Source organism: Pavona decussata, unplaced genomic scaffold (genome assembly GCF_977016875.1).
Source record: "Pavona decussata unplaced genomic scaffold, jaPavDecu1.1 SCAFFOLD_232, whole genome shotgun sequence".
Lineage (NCBI taxonomy): Eukaryota > Metazoa > Cnidaria > Anthozoa > Scleractinia > Agariciidae > Pavona > Pavona decussata.
This window is the reverse complement of record NW_028145637.1, coordinates 585,971-609,531: the sequence shown is the minus strand read 5'-3', so window position 1 is coordinate 609,531 and position 23,561 is coordinate 585,971. Positions and strand designations below refer to the sequence as shown.

Sequence of the window (23,561 nt, the reverse complement as noted above, 5' to 3'; positions counted from 1 at the left end):
TTCCCAGAAAGCTGTTGGGTCGTATCGTTTATGGTTGATACCTTTTATCGGGTATTTCTTTTCTAATCGAGTGTATATTAACTTTCCTTTACCTCTCTATAAGATTTTTCAGCGACGCAAAGCAAAAAGAAAAATGAGAAACTCAAGAAGAACCTCTCCAACATGCTAATAACCACAATAACACGAGACCTACAAACAAACAAGACTCAAGGTTAATACGGAAAAAGGAATCTAAGCACTGCATGCAACATGCTGCAGGGAGGTGAAGCCTTGAAAGGCTAGCACGTTCAGGTTGTAATTCTATCAAAATGTTCTTGGAATTTAAACCAGGCTGTTCCTCATGTAACTGGAACACAATCTTAGTGGTGTGCCCCAGTATAGCTACCAGTACCTTTTGTACTTGGGTATTTGTACAAGCAAATCTACTTCTCAAACTCATTAATAATTCATGAAGGGAAAACAAAGGAAATCACAAGTTAAGGAGTTAAGGAGTCATGAGTTAAGGAGGTTTGGAAAAGTGATCTTAATTGTCATGAAATTTGGTGAACTTTTGCTTCTTCGAAGAATTATTAAATGGTTTTGAGAAGCTATATCAAACACTCAAAAAAGTGTTTCATTAGATTTCCAAACACCTTGAAGTTGGATAAAAAAAAAAAAACTTTGGCTGCACCTCGCTTTTCAACCCACTTCACAGTGTCTTGGAATTGGATGCGACACACTTCCCTGGCCCCCGGGCACACTTCCCTGTGTTTAATATACATGTAATTTTATTTGTTTCTTCACTATAACAATAACAACAAACTATGGTTCATATTTACGTTACTTTTAATCTCAAAGAAGTAGGGAATTCGACTAAACGTCCCACAATTTGGCCATGCATCATAACTTGATTGCTAAACTTCTAATTTCAAAACAATTTGTCATGTTAGGCCCGATTCATACGTCGAACTTTACATGAGCCGAACCTAATCATTTGGTTCGGCGCATGTAAAGATCGACGTATGAATCAGTTAGGATCGACAGATTTGTATTTGGGTCGACCCGCCGTTCTATTCGACTGCGCCAGTCGAATAGAACGGCAAAAGGTCGACTTCGATTCAGACGTCGAACTTTTCATGTGCCAAACCAAATGCATACGTTACGTATAAATTATATAAATTATATCTATCCCAGAGGTCTGTGCTTTCCATCGACTTGGCATGTGCGCAAAGGACTTCATTCTGAACAAGATGGCGGGAAAAAGAGGAATGTGCTTGTTCCTCTTGTTTCGAAACAACTGAATATACTTGTCTGAGATGCAAAAGATTAAAAAAAAAGAATATATTCTTGAAGTGCACACGCACTTCAAACCGACAGAAACTTTCCAATACAGGCTATATCAAAGGCGAAGCGTCAAGACCTCTCAGAACAAAATCTTCAAAAACAACATTTGAAGAAAACATTACTCTATTCAAACAGAGATTACGCAACAGAGGTTACCTCGGTAACCTTATAAATAAAACTCTTTCAGAAGTCAACCTCCGCGAAAGAATGTCAGCACTACAAAACAAACTCAAAACCCGTTTGTCATGGAATATCGCCCTTCTGTGCCTAACCTAAAACAATTCAGATGAGTAAATACAGGAGCCATAATCAGGGATGGAGACCGTAAGCGTGGGGTCCACACGTCCCATGAGTTGTACCAAAAAACATCTATTTTTAGAAAAAATTGCCCCCCCCCCCCCTCACGTCATAAACCCGCGTGAATACACGCAAATTTGCGTGGGACTACTACCTTATATGTGCATGACACGGAAAGTAGCTGAGAAAAAATTCACTAAAGGTAAAAAAGTCCTTACCTGTCTTAGTACAAGTCCGTAGAGTGGAAGCTTTTTTCGTTCATTCAACAGTAGCAACGCACGCAGCGGCACCGTTTTGGCGCCTTTTTGACTTTACTGTGAGAGTCATGTGATCAATAGGCCGCTTATTCCAGCTTTTCCGTCTTCTTTCAATTGTTAGCTTTTCTTTGTGAGAGTCTAATTCCTTAAATGTAGGCACTGAAGAGATATTCTTTGGCAGAGTTTTAAAATTTGGACGCCATTTTGAACGGGTAGAAAAAAGTTTCAATTTATCCACGCGCGATCCTTAGGTCGTTTACTCGCGTGCGCGCACGCACGTATGGCGCAATTTTTTTCTTAAAATAGATTTTTTGTACAACACATGGGGACAAGCCCAGAAGTCAAAATGGCATCCCGTTACAGTCTCGATCCCTGATTATGGCTCCTGGTAAATGACACTTGATAGAAAATCAGCCTCTGCTAAGGAAGATCTACAAAGCGGACCCTTCCTTACTTTCGTACAGAAAAGGGAGATCTTTGAAAGACGTAGTCGTAGGAGCAAATTAGCTTTGAAGGTCATATTCTTCCTATCTCGACCAGTAGGAGCCGTGTTTGGCCTATCTTTATTATTTTACCAAACAAGCTCTTCCTTGTCAGAATTCATCTTTCCCGCCATTTTGAATCTTGTTGAGTAAAAACAACAGCCGCTGACCACGAAAATCTACTTTCTCACTTTAGCTTTAATTAAGTTCGACTTCAGTTAGGTTCGACGTCTGAATCAACTGCCGAACTTAATTATTTGGGTCGACCTTAATAGGTATTAGGTTCGGCTCATGTAAAGTTCGACGTATGAACCGGGCCTTACACACTGTCCAATTACTGCTTGAATTGCACTCCACTCTGTCCAATTACTATAATCCCGGGTATAATTTAATAGATCTCTCAGTTAGTATGGGCAGTGTCATTGGTCAATTTTGCGGGCCGTATTTCACTGTATGGCCCGCTTAATTTGAAAGTTTCCTTTCAAGTGTGCCCAGTTAACTTCAGAGATATAATAAATACCTTACTAACCTCGTTTGTCGGTCTGTACTGTGAGTTACGGATCCTCGTTTTTTTTCCTGTTGATTTATTGCCCGCGCGCTTTGCACTTGCCATAAATCAACGGGAAAAAACTTGGTCCATAACTTACAGTACAGACCTCGAACTCGGTAAGAGGTATGTATAAATCCAAACAGCGTGCTGTAGCTGTTGAGCTTAAGAACACTGTGGAGACACTAGTTGATGCACTTACCATACTGAATAGCCAAACATTGTACAGAAGAGCTCTTCTGTATTATTGGTCAAAAGGTTTCCAATGTTTCCCTAAAAACAAAATACGAAGAACAATATATTTTATTTTTATTTTTCAAGAAATTTCATTTCATTTGGTAAAGCTACAGTGTAGTTGGCCGACTCTTTAAGGACGGTGCCTACTAATACAGAAGTATTTTTGTGCGGTTTATGACTATGCAGGAAAAGCAGATCTTAGCAAGGGCTATTGAAATCCAAAAAGAAAATTGGGGGTAACCACGCATTTTTCAGAGATAATTAAGCAACAATATTTCCAAAGAGCGCTAAAATATAAAGCAATGTATGGCAGTTTTTCCTAATTAGAAGCTTAATTATCTCGGAAAAATGCATGGTTACCCCAAATTTTCTTTTTGGATACCAAGAGCACTTGCTAAGTTCTGCTTTCTCCGCATAGTTTTAAACTGCGCAAAAATATCCCTGTATTAGTGAGCACTACCCATAGGAAACCCGAGTATCTCGAGATGCGCAGAACGTATGCGCAGTAACAATAGTAGGCACCGTCCTTAACTGTACATGAATAAATGACAAATCAAAGGACAGCTTGTCTGAATGATGGATTACTACTTGACTGACTGATCAAGCGAGTGATGGACTGACTGTTTGAATGACCATAAATAACTACACAAGTACCTGAATGTCTGTGTGACTAGCTAATGGCCGACTGACTGTCTAAATAACTGAATGACACAGCCTGATTCACTTACTGAATAGCTACCAACCTGATTGAATAACAGACTTACTTATTGCATGGCTGACTTGACTGTCTGACTGAATCACAGACTGACTGACTGTCTGCCTGACCGACCGACCGACCGACCGACTGACTGCCTGTCTACTACACTGAATAACTGACTCATTCATAAACAAAAGTATGAAAAGATGCACAATAAACAACAGAAAACAAGTAAGAATAACAAAATACTGTTACTCACTGTTGTATTATAAAGGCGAAATAGCAATGGAATGAATGCCAGCAAGACGGAGACAACAACAGAAAACTGCACATAGCCGGTGTGGCTTTTGTGGGTGTCCTAAAAATGAAATTATAACAACAATACTATATTGTGTACTGTTTTCCAGCTATCAGTTTTAAAACTGGCCCCAGTTGTTCAAAGAGTGGATAACTTTATCCACTGGATAAGTCACTATCCAGCGGAGCAAATATACTCCAACTAACGCCTTTGGCAGGTTTTCCACATAATCCCATATTTAAATTTGACATATGTTTCTACTCTATCCACAAATTATAGGGCTATCGGGAAAATCTTGCACACATTTCATCTGCCGGATAGCGACCTATCCAGTGGATGAAACTCTATCCGCTCTTTGAGCAACTGGGGCCTGGTCAAATGGAGTCACAAGGCACTAGCACTGCATCTTTGAAAATTCCAACTTTTGTAAATAATTATTAAAACTCTCGTTAATGGCTTCATGAATAATGCTCGTAGATGTTATGAGCTGTTGACCTGTAGGTTCTCATGGCCTGGATATTAAAAATAAATTTAAAAATAAATAAATGTGGATTTCAGTGGCTTCCACAGAGTGGCACTTTCATCCACTGCACCCACATCGAATTGGATTTTGGGGATGTTGGATATTAAAGTAATGAGCCAGGAAAATAAAAAAGTTAATTAATTAGAAGACAATCAAATTGCAGCTCCGTGCATCATTCTTATTAATAGACAGCAAATTATAGTGATTTCACTTAGTGATGCACATTCCTGAATTTACAGGACTTCTGTGGGAGTGAAGAGATTTGTTTCCTTATTGAAAATTACATCTAGTGTCTTACCACTTTGTTCTTTATTGCAGTGCTTAATTCCATGAGGGTAAGTTGAGCTTTTTTACATTGATTTCCTTCCCAAATAGAAACCATAACTGCCAAGAGAAAAAGGATTAATTAGATAGGATACTGTACTATTAATAATTACATGACTGTACACTGTACAAAATCATAAATTATTATAATTCTACTTAATCTTGAGTACCGTTCACAAGTCTATCATATAGCTGACGCCTTGTTTGCCATAAAATTATTAATAGTTAAAAAATATTGATCATGCATGACTGTGTGGCACAATTAATGCATGTTGTTATAATTCATTCTGCATCACTGTGAGCCAGCTTTCACAGGTTTTGTTTGTGAGTCCTTGAACCTCATCCTTGATCAAAATTTAATGATCACCACTTGTAAGTAGTTATCTGCTATATCTGCTTTAAAGTTGTGCGGGACCCAGCTTGCGTAACTATGAATAAATTCATCTTATCTCTGTGGGTGTTACATTGGAGTCAATTGCACTGAAAATTTGTAGGAATGCTGGCAGATAATGGAATTATATTTGTCATTTTGCTGGTGGATCATGCATTATGGTGATGTTATTATTAAGGTACTAAAGAACTTGGAATTACTGAAAACCAGGTTTTGTGTCAAGTACAGTAAGTTTTCAGCTTGGCAAGCATCCTAAGTTAAATGATTGCATAACATACAAAGGTTAATCATTATATTAGCTCCTTTTGGCTTCAAGAGGAGTAAAAATATGAAGATTGCACTTCGAAATGTTCAATTGAAAGCTGTTTTTGTAATTCCTCTTCAGTCTGTGACTCTTTCACAATAGAGTTCACTGACTTTACCCCCCCCCCCCCTTGTATCATGTCCAGAAATAATTCTATATCCATGACAAAAACTTGGACAAAAAGGCCATTTTCTGTCTCCAGCAATCATAGTCAAAATAATTAATGTGAATGTAATTCCAATAATTTGTAACTGCCACGTACTGAATGCATATGTGCATGCATTTCCATTTCAAACAGTACTAGCAATGGAACATATGACAGTCAAGGAAAAATTCGTTAAGTTTTTAATCACAAATTATCATAAAATACTATATAAAAAACGATCGAGCTCTCAAATACAAATTTTAATTGTAAGTTTTAGAGACACATTGCCAACTGAAGAGGTTTTTTTTTTAATTTGTACCCCAAAATTTGGATTACTGGTGTAGACCCTTCAGACACAATTTTTTCAACTTTTGATAAGGACCAGTTAGCGAGTATCCATTGACATTACTCGAAAGAGCGCCTTAAATTATCAAGCTTGTTAAGTATGAAAGTGCTATGTCACAAGGGAGTGAAGATATAGCTCTGCAAAGTTGCAAAATCTTACAGATGCTTGTATGGTAGGAGCCGGCACAAACTTATTGCCTCCCACAATAGAAATGTCTGTAAAATCTTGCGACTTTGCGGATGTATATCCTCATTAGTTTTCATTTCTCTGTTTCAGTCAAATGTGCTTAATTTGTGGCAGTCGTTTCTATGGAATATTTTTTGTCTATACTAATTTTTACAACAACTGTCCAAATTCCCGCACGCTGATTGGCTCGTAGCTGTTGTCTATAAGAGTACAGACAATAAAAATGACGTCAGATGTAACACGTTCGATTTCTCAACGAAAAAAAATAGCCAATTCCGCTCGTACTTTTTCCATGTTATTGTAAAAAACAAATCGACAGCAGTTTTCTATGGTCTATACTCTTATAGACCATAAAATGACACCATAAAATGTCCAAAACTTGGCAGTGAAACCACTCGCCTGCGGCTCCTGGTTCCACTTGAGTTTTGAACATTTTCTGACGTCATTTTATGGTCTATAAGAGTATAGACCATAGAAAACTGCCGTCGATTTGTTAAATAGAGACTATCATTAGTTGATGGCTGCTGGTTACATAACTTAAGTGAAGATAAGGCTAGCCACTTAGAGTATGAAAATGATTAAAAACAACTTACAAGATCTATATCGAATGGTAGATTCTTGTTTGTTTACATTTTAACTGATTCAATTCAATTCAATTCAATTTATTTGCCATTAACAAAAAAATACAACATAAATACATTATAGACGACACACAATATTCTTACTATTACAATATTCATACTTGACTATTTACAACATTAAATGTGTTAAAGGCTAGGAAGCCTATACAGAAGCCGGGGGCTTAGATGGATAAATTCCTTGAAGAGCTGGCTCATTTAAAGCTGACAGAATGATTACAGCTGTAATTGTTGAATTGCTCGTGAAAACTTGCCCACCTAAATTTGATCATATGCACATGCTAATTTGAGCCATACAAATATTAATTATTATTATTATTAATTGTCCATAGCTTGTATAGGTGTGTCATGATCATGGAAACAAAGTAGCAGATTTCAAGGAAATATGATGGCTGCTTAATGAAAGCAAGAGGAAAATTTCACAAACCACCACCCCTCTTAATAATAAAAATAATTACTAACTGAAAACCAACTGCAGGCCAATTACCTTTCTCAGCTGTGGGTGGCGGGGTTGGGCTTGTTTCCATTCCTGGGGATCCATTGGCCTGAAATGTTTCATTCACATGTATTAAATTAGGTTGAAACAACAACCTGTATAATATATTAAATAATTATATAATATCAATAAAAAAGATGCCACAAGTAATCTTTGTCCTGACACAATTTTTGCTTCAACATCCGAAGCGAGAGGAAGGATTCAGAGATCAGCAGTTGGAAGTTGGTATTTTCAGAATTTTTTGTAATTAAGCCAAACATCACTGGCTCTCCACTTCCCAGATAAATTAAATATGAAAAAAGTGCATCACAATGCCTGGTGGCGTTTTCTCACATTTTGAAGTTTGTTCAAATCACTAGCTGTTATGATTGGCTATCTTGCATCACATGATCAATGTAAAGAGAAGACAAAACTTGATCACTCTATTGAAAACAAAACTCGTTGTATTTCCTAATATTTTATTAATAGATTTTAAAATAAAAATAAAAATTTATTTAAAAGAATAAACTTATTATTGATAGTAAGACTACATTTTCTATGGGTTTTCTTTGTTGAGGGAGGCACTCAAAAAGTTTTTTTTTATTTTTACAATTACCGGTATTAACCAAATCCTTTGCCAACTTTCTGCTTGTGATTTTCAAGCTTATTTCTCCTGCATGCACAACATATCCTGCAAGGGTTTATTACCATGATGGTAAACCCATAGGAAATGCGGTATATTATGCTTAAGGAAATGTATAATCACAGTTCTTCTATTGTGATCCTTGAGATACATGTAGCGGTAATTGTGAGGAACAGCTCAAGTCGGTTGACTGTTGGCCCACTGTTGGTCAACTGTTGGTTGACTATCGGCCTACAGTTGGCCAACAGTCGACTGACAGTCGGTGGACATGAGCTGTTCTTCACAATTACTTATGTAGCTATGAGGCTGCATCTTACCTGTTTATCCCAAGCAAATGGGTCCTCATTGTTACTGTCCATTTCAACGTCAGACACGTCACTCTCTGTAGTAGATGAGGTGGTCTCTCCACTCTCACTCATCTCTTCCTCTGTTTTATCATTGTCAGGATCTTTCCCATTTTCATGATCCATGTTTTCCACAGCTTCAATATCATCTTTATTATCACACACTGTAAAGAAATAAAATAAACAAAAACACCTTTTTAATCAAAGCACATTCCACATTGTTACAATTTAATTAAACAGCTGACATTTAATTTAAAGTGCATTATTATGTAGTATTACATGCATGCATTGTAATATATGACATAATTAGTTAAATGAATAACTCAACAGAAAGCGGTTAATAAAATTAGGGTCATGCATGGCACTTTAACAAAATGAAGAGAAACGTTACAAAAACCGTGATTGCAAGGGAAATAATTATGCTGCCATGTAGCAAATTGAACTAGCCTCCCTCACAGATGCTCTTTTGGCTGATGAGGAAAGATTGTGTAATGTAACGAGCCAAAAGAGCATCTGATCTGTGAGCTAGGGAGGCTAAACCTGAACAGACACAAATAAATATTACAGTTGTACATAAATTTAAACTTAACTGACAAAAAAAGAGGCTAATTAGTTAACTTTAATTCCTGTAACTAACTAGACAACTATTAATATTTATTAACAAATATTATATGGTAAATATTGCAGAATTGAATCCGTTTTAATAACTCAGAACCTCCAAATTTCAAGTCCATGGCAGATCTGCTTGTTGCACATCATTTGACACATGCAATCGCTCATCATGACTGGCAATAATTTGCTTAATGTCATGATTTTCATGTTTCATAAATTTTCAAGAACAGATTTTTAAATCTGCTTTAAAAAGCATCAACACAATCTCTTTTCTATCAAAAGGTCTTCACCTTCACTGAACTAATTAGTTATTAATACAGACTTTCACGCTTTGAACTTCCTGAACATGAATTCCACCAATTAAAACAACTGCCTGTGTGTTTCCTTGATAATGGCTACAGGTCTGCTGAAATGAAAGCCATGGATTACAAACGGAATGAAACAGCATTTACCAGGGTCCAAACCAGCGAGCTGTTGTGTTTTTCTTTGTCTTATTCCATTTGTTATCATTGCATCATGAGGTATTGTTTCTCCATTCTCTTGTGTACTACTTTTTCTCTTTTGTCTGGCAGCTCTTCTTCTGAAATGAGATCCAAGAGTGGAAATAAAATATTAAATATATATATTGTTATAGCCAAAAAAGAAAAAAAGAAAGAAAATAACTAAATTTGTAGTTTATTTAAATAAAAAGTTTGACAAATCTCAAACTACCAAAACTGTTAACATGAACTCAGTAAGGTTGCAGTAGTTTTTACTTCAGTTTTAGCATAGTTTTTGATTTATACAAAACTGGAAGGTTTTTAGTTTGGTAATACAATTTCTTTACAAGGAATTTAAAAACTTGATAATTAAAAGCGCATGTACTTAATTTTCCCTAGAGCTATGATTGATTTGACAGCAGAGGGTGGCACAGGGCCTTGCTAGCACTACTAGCTAAAGTGCCATATATAAAACAATGAAATAATGTGAATGAACATTGCAGTTATTTACATGATTGTATTAAATAAGCAACTTATTAGCAGGTGCAAAAATAATTAAGCCTGAAAAACATTCAGGCTTGTTCAAACGGGATTCATACCCATCATTGCAAAGGTCATGGCATCGAATCCCATTTGAGCCTGATTTTTTTCTCATCCTTTCTTTATGCAACAGCTCAAGTTGCATAGCTACATAGTATGTACTGTAACTTTACTGTGATGTTCATTCACTCATTGATTCTTTCATGAATCCACGGTCCAGACATGTATGAATTTCACATATAATTAACAACAATAATTTCACCAATTAATAACAATAAGACAATTGAGTTAATTATTAACTACTCAAGGTTCAACTCCTGAAGATAAACCCCAGCAAAATTACCCCCAGCCAGTTTTTCTGGCTTCTTCTCTTAAGAGGGAGCAAAGTTCAGCATGTCGTGAGTAAAATCTGAGCTCCAGGCAATAACTGAACCCATGACTCCTGTAAATCACTATTACAGTTGAACCTCCGCTAAAGGACACCTCCTGTAGGTGGATGCTTCTCATAGGTGGACACCCCTGTAGGTGGACAGTTTTTATAGGTGGACACCTCTTACAGGTGAACACCTCTGGTAAGTGGACACCTCTTAAAGGTGGACACCTCTTACAGGTAGACACCTCTTGTAGGTGGACACCTCTTACAGGTGGACACCTCTCATAGGTGGACATCTCTTACAGGTGGACACCTCTCGCAGGTGGACACCTGTAGGTGGAAAACTCTTACAGGTGAACACCTCTCGTAGGTGGACAACTCATGTAGGTGGACACCTCTTACAGGTGGACACCTCTCGTAGAGGGACACCTCTTGTAGGTGGACAACTCATGTCAGTGGACAACTCTTGTAGGTAGACACCTCTTGTAGTTTGACACCTCTTACAGGTGGACAGCTTTCGTAGTGGACAACTCATGTAGGTGGACACCTCTCATAGGTGGACAACTCATGTAGGTGGACACCTCTGACAGGTGGACACCGACAAACTCTACAAACTCTACAATTTTAACCTCCCATAAACACTCCTGGACAATTTTTCTGGTCCCAAGAGTGTCCACTTATGTGGGAGGTTTGGCTGTATTTTTTCAGTCTACAAAATGAATGAAATCACAGTTACCTTCTATTAATACTCTTGACCTTCCTTCTTTGAGATGCACTGGAGTAGTCTGTCGAGACCATGTACATGTACAACACTCCTAACAGTAACATGATCTAATGAAACAAATACAATGGTATATCATTCAATATTCATTTCCAGACTCAAGCTCAACTCAGTGACTTGCACAGCATAATCAAGTCCAGTGCAATAATGCATTTTCAAAAGTAACATGATAGCAAATATATCTCTTCATTGCCACCTAGCTTAAATTTTTCATATTGTTTTCACCTACCATGCTAAAGGCCTGAAAATGACGAAAATGACAGAGACCTGCAGTTGCTAGAATTTTGGACTGGAAACAATTTCATGTGATGTTATTTAAGTCATTGTTTTCAATTCAGAGGTCTCCATTTTCTCCTGTCCACACTAAATTTTAACAACAATTTATTGAAAGTGTTTTCAAAATAATGAAATGTACTTTTTTGTATTTTTATTACTACTTTTAAGTATTATAGACTTACAATACAACACTTACTGTAAAAACAACACTATTACAATTTCTAACACTATTGTATAGAGAAAAAAAAGCCTAATTTTAGCGATATTCTAATATAACACAAATTAGGAAACTTAAAGTGCCCCTGGGACGAAAATTTCATTTTCCATCTTTTTGCATTTTCGTGTAGAATATGACCTTCTTACTCATGTTACCAAATTTCAATCCTTTACAGCGATTGGAAGTATTTTTTTTCAGCCTTTTATTTGAGATTTCACGGCCGCCATTACTTGGCCTTGTTCCGGAAGTTAAGGCTCAAATTACAGGAAGTGACATCATTGGCTCAACACGAAAAATTCCACATGGCTAATTTTCATATGGATTCTACTTCATAAACTGTATTCTGCTGTTATTTAGTTCGCAACAGCAGAATACAGTTTATGAAGTAGAATCCATATGAAAATTAGCCATGTGGAATTTTTCGTGTTGAGCCAATGACGTCACTTCCTGTAATTTGAGCCTTAACTTCCAGAACAAGGCCAAGTAATGGCGGCTGTGAAATCTCGAATAAAAAGCTGAAAAAAAAATACTTCCAATCGCAGTAAAGGATTGAAATTTGGTAACATGAGTAAGAAGGTCATATTCTACACAAAAATGCAAAAAGATGGAAAATGAAATTTTCGTCCCAGGGGCACTTTAAGTGACAGCACCTTACAACATACATACATTACATTTCCGTACACAATAAGTAACTCTACATGTAAGTCAAGATTCTCCCAGGAAGAACAGTCAGGCAATAAGAGACAGAGTGAAGTAAATGCATGGACTGACAATTCAACTAAGCCAGAATTAAACCAAAAAACATTAAAAATCTTCCAAATAGCTGTCTGTGATCAAATTTTGGTAACTGGAACTCTAAAGCCTAGTTTCCATATGCGTGTAACATCACAAACTGCTTATGATGGCTTGATCGCAATCAGTTTGCGTAAATGGAAACATAATTTTACGTTCATCCCCGACCAGTCGCAGATGATTGGCAATGATCGTAAAGTAGGCATGAGATAGAAAAATTTCTATCTTTACGTCTTGTTTGTGACAATTAACAATGCTAAAGTGAGGAAACAACGATATGGAAATTATACAATTGATCGGAAACTGTTTGCGATTGTTTGCAATCAATTGGCGACGATTTTTGTGCATGTGATATGCTTTGATGAATCAGAGGCAAGTATAAGTAATGAAAATGGAATCTGAGTATGATTGTGGCAATGACGAGGATACTCCTCAAAACAGTGTAAATTAAATTAATGTTATAAGGGAATACTCGGCCAGATGTGACAGGAAATCTAAGGATTGTAAAGACAAGATTTAAAAGGCCAATGCTTGGATGGAAGTGGCATCCAGAGCAAAATTGGAGGTCTCCGAAGCGATGGCACAGTCCAACACAATCTGTATGGCATTTTTGCGCCCTTTTTCATGATGTCACGAAATGAGGTTGGGTAAAGCAATTACACATATGGAAAACAGAATAGCAAATACTATCGCAAAAAGTGAAGGTGTTGGCGATCGGGCCGTCGCAAACCATTTGCGACTGCATGTTTGCAACATTTTTACGTGAATGTATATGGAGACCAGGCTTAACTTTAAGCTATAAACAGGATTATAAAATTAATGTTCTTACCAGAGCTGGCCCACAAGCCTCTGACCATGTTACAGCCTGGAAAACAAAAAATAAATCATTAAATAAATTTAATTTAACTTAATTATTTATTAAGTGAATAACAATAATTAACAAGATGCCTGCTATACTGGCATTACGCGTGATGCCCGGACTGATTCATTTATTCCAACTGTATGCTTCGCCGATTGATAAAACTATCCTTGCTAATGGAATAGTTCGAGTCACGACGATCGCGTTACGTTGTTCCCCTTGTGTTACGTTACTCAGGTTTTCAAGGGAAATTGCGGGAATTCCATTGCGATAACGTAAGCTTCTCAATGACCTCTTCTCTGTCTGCAGTCGTGGACTAAGACTGTCAAAGAAAGCACGATTCCTTCGCCAGGAACTCTCCAATTTCCACCGTTTTAGATGTCGAGTGCTTCTTAGAAGTTATTCTTTCGATTTACTGCTTCAAAATGGTGAAATTTCCGTTTGAAAACAGCTCACTTGAGTCCAGAACATGTTAACAATATGGCTCCACAATTTAATGCAGTTTTAATGAAGAAATCAAATGATGCGTTGACGTCACACAGGTAAGGGTGAGTGGGTCCCCTCCCTAGCGATAAGAATGGATTTTAATTGGCCTGCCTTTGTTAAAGACAATCAGAACAATACATCCCGAGTAGGAGAGGGGTGAGTTTAATGAATAAATTAATGTACCGATTTGTAGCTACGAGGAAGAAAAAAAAAAAAAGAAAAAAAAGAAATCGACCCGTTTTTAGACACGGTATGCCCCTTCAGGGCGTCCCGCGTAAAAAGGATATTTCTAAAAAAATCTATATATACTGCAAGTTGAAAAGAGTAAATTAAAACAGCGTCTCCAAATAAATGTTAATTTTACGCTGACACCAATTTATTATTAATTTTCTAATTAGGCTAATTGAACAATAAATCACTTTATTTAAGTGTCAATGTCTTTAGTGCAGAGCACTAATTGGGGACACTTTCCAAATTGAATTGGAATTGAATAGAAGTGTTGGTTTTTGAGAAGAGGGGAAAATTGGAGTACCCAGAGAAAAACCACTCGGAACAAGGAGGAGAACCAACAAACAAACTCAACCCACATATCACGCTGAGTTCAGGAATCAAACAGGGCTACATTGGTGGGAGGCAAGTGCTCTCATCACTGCACCATCACTGCTCCCCACACAAATTATTATAATTATACTAATTGTAATTGCATATGAGAAGGTGAATTATCTTGGCCCATTCTGTGAAAAACAATTATAACTAAATGCGCTTGAAAAAATCTCCAAAATGGGTCCACTGGACCCTCAGCATTTTTTTTTTAAGTAAAGGAATAAACCCTAAACATAACATCTTTATGTATTATAAATTTATAGTCAACTGCACTTACTTTCCAATTTGATTCCCATTCTCTTAAATAAATAACAAGCACCAGAAGTTCACATAAATACAGAAACAAAAACAGGAACCACAATTTGGGAGACAACTGCTGTGACCACCTGGAAGTTAAAACAAACAAAAACAATTACACTCACTGGTAAATTAGCCCACTACAGCACATGCAATGTGACCAACCTAGTATGTCATTTGTGACTCATGACCTAGTATGCTGATAATAGTAGAGGCTAACAATATTTACAACTGAGGTTGCTGAATGTCTGTTTTGAATGGCAAATTTCTACCACTGAGGGGAAATGCTTTTCTCACAAAGGGGAACTTGGGGCGTATTTTCATCAAAGAGATATCAGCTGGAAATTTATGTAAGCTAGTCAATAACTACAGAATCAACTAGCTCGACTATGCACTAGACATATGGCTGCCACAGCGCCTACTGTTATGAAGCAGATTGAAGTTCTTTTTTGTGCAGCATCTGAGCAAACATAGGACGTAAAATGCACAATGGCAGCAAACCAGCGGGAAATATAAATTAAGCAAAATACAGCATTAGGCCACTTGACCAGACAAATTAAATTGTATTAATCAATAAAATAAATTTGGAGTTACGTTTTACTTACTTACAGTAACAATTGAAGGGCTCCGTGGAAAAAGGGCGTAAGTGATGATTTTACCTTTAGAATTCAAGTTTATCCAAAAAACGATTTACTTTGGCATACAGTTCCGTTATCTTGTCAGAAAGTTTTGTATTCAAATAATGTGGAACTCTGTTTCTGACAATAAAAAGTCTGTATGCCAAACAAGTGCAAATTTAGAGAAATTGGGATTGGTAAGGCCACATTGTTTACACCTTAGTGCACATGGCGGGATTTATGTTTGATGCTCCCAAGGGATTCGATAATTGAAATGAAAAATTTGCAAATGCACAGTCATTACTACCAAGGAAGCATTCTTCAGACCACGTTTTGACCGGTTCCCCTGCACTGCATTCGTCACTTTCATAACTGTTCAAAAGACCCATAGATGTCGTGTGTTTACACACCTCACTGAACAAAAGCGAAACCAACTGGCCAGTATGATACGCAAGTTGTTTATCACCACTGCCTTGATCTATTTTGGGCTTCTTACAACCCGGGAAATAAAACCATGATGTCATCACAAACGTTAGTTATGAAACAACGACAGGTGTGACAGTAAACACAGCTCGTGGAAAGTGAAAACTTTCAGGCCACCGAAAAATCGGAAACCGACAAGTCCGACGTGGACAAAATTTATAACAAAATTACCCTTCCAAGCGCGTTCACTGGTAAACAAGCTAACCACCACATTCGCCTCCCTCCCTCCACCCCCCGAACCTTAATGTTGTTTTCTGGGTCATGAACTGGTTTCCTTCCCATAAGGGGGTAGACCGTTTTATAGAGTGATTTGAATTGTAAAGGTGAATTCATCACTTGTCTTACGCCCTTTTTCCAATGAGCCCTTGAATTATTGACTGGTCATTAAAATTCTTTGAACAATTGACTGGTCATTAAAATTCTTTACTGTTGATTCCGTCCCTTGAAAATTTATTTGCAACACTGTGAAAAACCCCACTCAAGGAATTGTTTTTTTAAAATACAGTTTAAAGACATTTGCAGGTTTTTAAAAAGAAATCCATACTATAAGTTCCACGTGAATTTCTTACCATGTTCGAAAAAAAGGAAACAAGAGAACACGGATCAAGCCTTTCTGTGTAACGGCAAACCAGGTATGTACAGGCTTTGTCTTGGGAAATGTTGAGCCTAAAAAGAGAACAAAACACTGAAGGTCTTGTGGCCATCTCTATGACAACAGGACTGGATATCAACCTTCATCCTAGCCCTCTAACATGCTCTTGTATGTAGTATTAAAGAGCAACACCAACAACAAGAGGACCCGGCTGGGGAAAGGTCATTCTGACCAGGGATACATTTTATTCAGTATGTTCTTGAAAAGCATTTCATGGATTCATCTAGTACAGATCTAGTTTTGGTATGCACAATGCCCTAATTTCATTGGTAAAGATGTAAAATATTCAGGAAATGACTGATGGCTAAATGGAAATCTTTAATAGTTAGCAATTAAATTGTATGTTCAGCTGAAACTTGTTGTTTTAAGCGTCTTTCTCAAGTCTAATGGCTGCATTTTGTTTATATGACTAGCTATTAATTAAAATATTAAATAAAAATCAACAATTATTAAACATAAAGTGGTTTTATTGACTGAGTTAACTGATTAAAGGTAATTTGGCCATCATGAAGGGATCAGAAGAGCTGATGTTTCAAGTGGCAGCCCTTCAGGTAAGTGACTGGGCTAACACAAAATGTTTGAGCTCTTCACTGGCTAATGCTCAAACCATCACCTCAAATCTCTAATTTACGAGGGCCAAATTACCTCATCACTCATTCGATAAAACAACACATTTATTTGTTTCCACTCCCCCACTGAGAAAGCACCACAATTTTGTTTCAGTAGAAACTAACCCCATTTACATCTGACAAAAAAACAATGCAGATATTAGGCTGTTATACAGACTAATTTTGAATAAGCTTAGACTTATTTTAAGGACGGTGCCTACTAATACCGAAGTATTTTTATGGGGCTTATGACTATGTGGGAAAAGCAGATCTTAGCAAGGCCTATTGGAATCCAAAAAGAAAATTGGGGGTAACCACGTATTTTCCAGAAAAAATTAAGCAACAACATCTCTTAAAAACGCTAAAATATACAGCAATGTATGGGACTTTTTCCTAAATTGAGCCTGAAAAATGCATGGTTACCCCCAATTTTCTTTTGAGATACCAAGAGCATTTGGTAAGTTCTGCTTTCTCCCAAAGCTTTAAACCGCGCAAAAAAATCCCTGTATTAGTGGGCACCACCCACAGGAAACCTGAGTATCTCGAGATGCGCAGAACGTATGCGCAGTAACAATAGTAGGCACCGTCCTTAATTAGAAATTTTATACTGCTAATATTAAAAAAATTAAGCTAAATTAAACATACCAATAACAAGATCAACGTCAATCAGCTCAGGTTTGAGTCCTCCAGGCTTTTTAAGAACATGAATAAAACCCTGTGAGGTGAACAAAAAGGCCAAACCATAAGTTTAATTAATATTAAAAACTGACTCCATGGATGATGAAGCTGCAGAGTTTTGATTGGTTTATCAACCATGATATAATGGCTCCACAAATTGTGGTAAGAGTAAATATAAAAAAAATCCCAATCACACTGATGTTGGATACAAGATGATTATAGCCAAATTGGCACTGCACGCCTCATTGGCTATCTATCATCTTGTTTTCAATGTGCACTTATGGCGTAATAGTAAATTAACAGATGGCATAAAGAACATACCACAAACCCCTTAAATAAACCCCCTCAAAACGTTTCTGAGGTACAGTGTAACAAGTGCATTTTTGTGGAGGGTACTAATATTCAAGAGGAGGGGAGGGGAGGGTTGGGGTTCTATTAATATTCTTTTCCTTCACCTCAAACTTGGTTAGTAAGAGGTACATGTATGTATTAAAAATTTGCATGTAAACAGAAAGTGTTTCTAAATTAAAGTGGTGGGCTGGTTGTAATATACAGTTATATCCATGAGGGAAGTGAGGATTTTCTAAGCAGGTGGGGGAGGAGTGGTTATATGCAGAATTTTAGAGTATGAAAATGAAGATGACATTCAATTTGATTCTAAGAGCATCACAGTTGGTATTTATACAGTGTTCTGTCAAAGTGTTTCTATTTAACAGAAACAAGGCAAAGTAGTGGAAGGCTTGATATATTCAGGAGGGGAGTAGGGCTTTTGACAGCAATATTTTGCACTCAACTTTATTGAGTTGGTGTGAGCCAAAAAAGGTCAGACATGCACAATTACATGCCTTCTTGGTTCACTTAATTTGCCACAAAATCATAGGAGCAGTGAAAGTGAAAGATGGTGAATCTAATTGCCGACATTCCAGATAACAGCGACCTTATACAGTGATGGTGATTGATGAAAATCCTCATCACCATAGCCAGGACTCCTGTTGATGTTTGCTGATTGGCCAAATAGATATATAAAATCATCTAGTGTGTTGCTAGTTTAAGGACAGTGCCTACTTTTGTCACTGTGCATACATTCTGCGCATCTTGAGATACTCGGGTTTCCCAATTGGGTGGTGCCTACTAATACAGGGATATTTTTGCAAGTACTCTTGGTATCCAAAAAGAAAATTGGGATTAACGATACATTTTCCAGAGATAATAGAGCTTAATTAATTCAACATGGAAAGAAAGCGCCATACATTCCTTTGTATTTTACTGTTTTTTAGAATAACTGTTGCTTGAATGATTATCTCTAAAATATGTGTGGTTACCCCCAATTTTCTTTTTGGATTTCAATAGCCCCTGCTAAGATCTGCTTTCCCTGCATAGTCATAACCCAAACAAAAATACTTTGTTATTAGTAGGCACTATCCTTAAAACTTAAAATTAAATCTATATATATTTACTGATTCCTGTTCTTGTTCCTCAAATGTCCTTTCCCATGATGCTTTGTCATATTTCCCAAGCTATAAAATACAAGTGACAAACAACAAACTAGGATTTAAAAAATAATGAACCTGTAACCACGTAAATTTATGATAAATTGTTACTCTTACTGGTTAAAAATATATGGGTACAAATTAAGTGTTTAAAAAACACTTAATTTCATATCTATATATGTTGTAGGTTAAAATGAATCCCAGGTTAAAATGATTTCAACCTAGGTTGATTTGTATTTTCCTTTGTTAAGGTTGGGTAATTTACATCTGAAAAAAAGGAAAATGCAAATCAACCTAGGTTGAAATCATTTTAACCTGGGATTCATTTTAACCTACAACATATATTTTCAACCAAAGTAATGTTCTATTTATCTCTTACATGTAATTGTTTAAAAAAAACTAGGGTAGGATGTCACTTCAACAAAATACTTAATGTTTGAAAAAGCAAACAATATCACTGACTTCTCATCACAAGGTCTTTGTCAGACTTGAGAATTGGTTCACGCTTAGTGTGCGTATGTCAAGTTATGGATGCACGTGGGAGGTTTGGAGAGTGTGAGAGAAGTGTAAGAGACGAGAGCACCTCTAGATTCTTGACTGCTCTCCAAACCTCCCAAGTGCATCCATAACTCGATATACGCACAGCTAAGAGCATATTAAACCAATTCTTTTTATAACATAGTGAAAATAAAATAAATGACTCCTTGAAAACAGGTTTTGTTCCTGATTAATTACAATTATACTAGTTCTCTAAATGTGCTGTACAAAAACTTAAACTGAAGGTGAAAGTGGTTTCCCATATCGGTTAAATCTTAACGTTCCATTAAACTTCAACAAGCTCTTCTAAATATACATAACTCTTTTAAAAATATACATAGCTCTTATAAAATTTTATATATAACCGCCAACCGGTTAGCTCAGTCATGCTCAGTTGCTAGAGCACCGGACTGCCGCGTGGGACTGGTCGTGGGTTCAAACCCCAGCCGGACTAACACTCAGGGTCTTTAAATAACTAAGGAGAAAGTGCTGCCTTTGCTCTGACATCTGCAAATGGTTAGACTTTCTAGTCTTCTCGGATAAGGCCCCGTCTCACAACCCTTGTTTGTAAATAACTCTGTGGGACGTTAAAGAACCCACTCACTGTTCGCAAAGAGTAGGGGACGTGGTTCCCGGTGTTGTGGTCTGGTCTTTGTGTGTATACTCTCACAGTTGGTTGGGGAATGGTTGGGTGGTGGGTTTACCCAGCAGGGGACCTAGTGTTCTATTGTATGCCCACCGGCCTCAGGGCGAATTTTTAAAATGAAAAATGAAAATGAAATGAAAATTTTTTTGTGGTGTTATCTCTTTGCACAAAGTTTTTTATAACATAGCGTGTGCAAGCTTCCCCATCTGACTTGCACACGTTATCTGATGGATGCACGGCCGTGCGTATGTTTAGAAATGTACCATGATGACAGCGATAGGAATTAGATAAGGAAGCATGCACACTATGTTAGAAAGACTTATTAACCTGTGCTCAGCATAGATGTCAGCAGAGCTCTTACTATTGCTTACGGCTATGGTTTGCTGGTCTACCAAGGAAAGCAAACAAGGTCTAACTTTGAGGATGATGTATTATTCAAAGTGACACAGGCATACCCAGAAAAAAGGAATCTGAGGACCAACATCCTGAAGGTTTTAGGTTCAACTCCTGATGGGAGCACTTGGATTTCCTTTTCCAAGTATGCCTGTGTCACTTTGAATATTACATCACTCTCATTCATCCACCAGGCTTAAAATATACCATCACATTTATTCCAAGGTCTAACTATATACAGATAAGACTTAATTACACCCAATAGAATCTGTGAGAGTGATACTACATGCTTCTTGAACCTCTTGGAGGTAAAAATGTTTGGGCACCTTTCTCCCAAAATATTAATTCTGACTAATTTGTCTTTCGGTGTTAATTCAATTCCCACATCTGTCAGATCTCCCATGACAGCAAGCTCAAGATGCCACCTGAGTTTCACAGCTGGCTTGTTTGTATCCATGTATGTGGGTATGCTTTGCTTTCCATTCAAATATTTATTACTAGTTTAATTAGATAAGTTCCAAATATTTAATGTCTAGTTAAAAGAACTGACAGCATAATCCATTGAAACAATATTCCCAAGAAAGTGGGTAACCTATACATAATTTATTGATAAAACACTGCCAAGGATCCCATAAATAGAATTGTTGGTGTCACATTATTATTTAATGATATTAATTATGCAGTGACTTTACAACCACAGAATTATGTATCTAATTTCCTTACGATAATCTTGCATAGAAGATTATTCTAATTTATCACTTAAAAATTAACTACTTTGTAATTGAGAATGTCTCTAATCTTCCTGTAGAATGGCAACTGTCACAATAGTGTATTTTAGATTATGATGAAAACAGTGAAAAAGCTACATGTAGTAAGGTTTTAATCTATCCATTAGGTGAAACAAAATGCTCAGTACTGAATTTCATAACATAAATGAGATACTCACAGCTACATAAAATATTGTTGAACAAATCATGTTTTTGCTATCCAAAGCCATTTGAGGTTCATTTCAATCAGAACAAGTGAGGAATTCCATATAAGATTTTTAAAAGCCATCATTTCACGGGACAAAAACCCTATTATATTTAGTTTTTTCTCAGTGCACGAGCAGGCAAAATTTTGTAAATCATGCAACCCGATTGGTTCCAGCAGTAGGTTGAATTTTTTCGATATTGCTTGTGAACCAGGGTGGATTTACTGTGTGACTTGTTGCAAGACTGGGGCCTTGTTTTCTTGTGGAAGAAATTTATAAAAATGTTTTCACCAGCCTAGGAAAGTCCGTATTGGGAAAAACTGTGTCATCTCTCTTGCATATGGCTCAAGGCTGCAGGGCACAGGTTTTCCCAATACAGGCCAGTGAATAACAGCCATGTTTATTCATTTTTTAGTTTTGTGATGATAGTTTTAACAAGCTGACTATAGATTAATATTAACTACAACAAGCCTTAATTAACTGCTGGCCAGTGCAAAACAAATGCAAGCTTATAAGCTTGCATAAGCCTATTAAGCTTGAAATGTCGGCTGGGTGATTATCCTGAGCAAAATTACAAACATTAAATATAAAATAATTTAATTATTGGCCCGTTTTACATTCTATCTTCATTTATGAGTTGAAAAATCCCAAAAGGAAAGTCCTCAACACAGGGCAATTCGCAAAATAATAATTATTTAAATGGAAAATGAACTGGACTATTTACTCCGTCGTTTTGATCATGAAATAAAATTGGAGTTCCCTTTGAGTAGCTTTTGACATTTAAAAGATGGATTGATACAGCATTGGCATGAACAACTTTGTTCTACACTTCTAGAATCAGGAAAACATAATCTCATGAGTGACGGCGAAGAGTAGGAAATTAAAAGCAAACTCAGGAATGACTTTACAGATTGTTCTAAGCTATTTTAAATAAATGATTTGAAGTCGAAACGAAAGTTTTACTCTGGAATGGCGAGAAGTGTAAATATTGAAAAAAATGTCATTCCTAGGAAACTAGACTGTCACTCGGAAATATATTTTACATTACGGGATCGCTACTTTTAACAAGCAACAAAAGTCGATCTTACCTTCTCCTGAAACCAGGATATGCTTTGGTCAAAAGCCATTCAACTCTCGAAACAACGAGAGTTATTGAATAAGACTTGAAATTAATATCGTAAGATTTTGCCGCTACAATAACAAAGTCCTCACATGTACCGGCCGACTGAAGGTAAAGTAGCGTATATTCAGGACGCTTCAAGACACTGAGGGCATCTTCTTTTAAGGTGCAAATCGGCAACGAATTATTTTTCAAAAGTTAAAGCGTTTTTTGACTTCAAGATAGAGTTGAAAATCTGAAAATCCCCTTCGCTTTGAACTTGACGAGTATTTTTTGGCGGACTACCCTTTGATTTGTCGCGCGGGCTCATCCTTGGATTCCAGGATTCCCTCGTCTAATCTCCCACTTCCTGTTTTGCCGGAAGTAAGGTTATCTAGAGGCGACCCCATGTGTGGAGTCAATTCTTTAGCAAAATATCATATTATATGCTATTTGTAAAATTAAAGGATATTGAGATGACATACTTCCTTCTTTTTATAAATGAAAACATAATCGGAAGTAAATTTGCTTGGGCAACATTTTGACCAGTTTGACACCAGTCAACCTTCGTTCATACAAACTTTTGGAAAATTTGTATTGGAAGGGACTTTCA

The 23,561-nt window shown here is 36.9% G+C and overlaps 1 protein-coding gene across 2 annotated transcripts in view; it reads right to left on the bottom strand.

Annotated features, from left to right (window-relative positions):
- LOC146458622 (protein PHTF2-like) overlaps positions 1-23,248 on the bottom strand; it is a 30,997-nt gene extending 7,749 nt beyond the window's left edge. The window contains exons 1-14 of one of the 2 annotated variants that reach the window (XM_085090421.1): positions 22,938-23,248; positions 19,268-19,327; positions 17,778-17,847; positions 16,442-16,538; positions 14,753-14,861; positions 13,357-13,392; positions 11,198-11,292; positions 9,522-9,649; positions 8,431-8,621; positions 7,483-7,540; positions 4,960-5,045; positions 4,100-4,198; positions 3,109-3,179; positions 93-189 (exon numbers count right to left, since the gene is read on the bottom strand). In XM_085090421.1, coding sequence (XP_084946547.1) covers positions 93-189; positions 3,109-3,179; positions 4,100-4,198; positions 4,960-5,045; positions 7,483-7,540; positions 8,431-8,621; positions 9,522-9,649; positions 11,198-11,292; positions 13,357-13,392; positions 14,753-14,861; positions 16,442-16,538; positions 17,778-17,847; positions 19,268-19,327; positions 22,938-22,976 — 1,236 coding nt within the window. In that variant the 5' untranslated portion in view covers positions 22,977-23,248. The remainder of the gene's footprint in view (positions 1-92; positions 190-3,108; positions 3,180-4,099; positions 4,199-4,959; positions 5,046-7,482; positions 7,541-8,430; positions 8,622-9,521; positions 9,650-11,197; positions 11,293-13,356; positions 13,393-14,752; positions 14,862-16,441; positions 16,539-17,777; positions 17,848-19,267; positions 19,328-22,937) is intronic. The other variant, XM_085090422.1, reaches the window with a different exon arrangement.
- Positions 23,249-23,561: the final 313 nt, after the last annotated feature.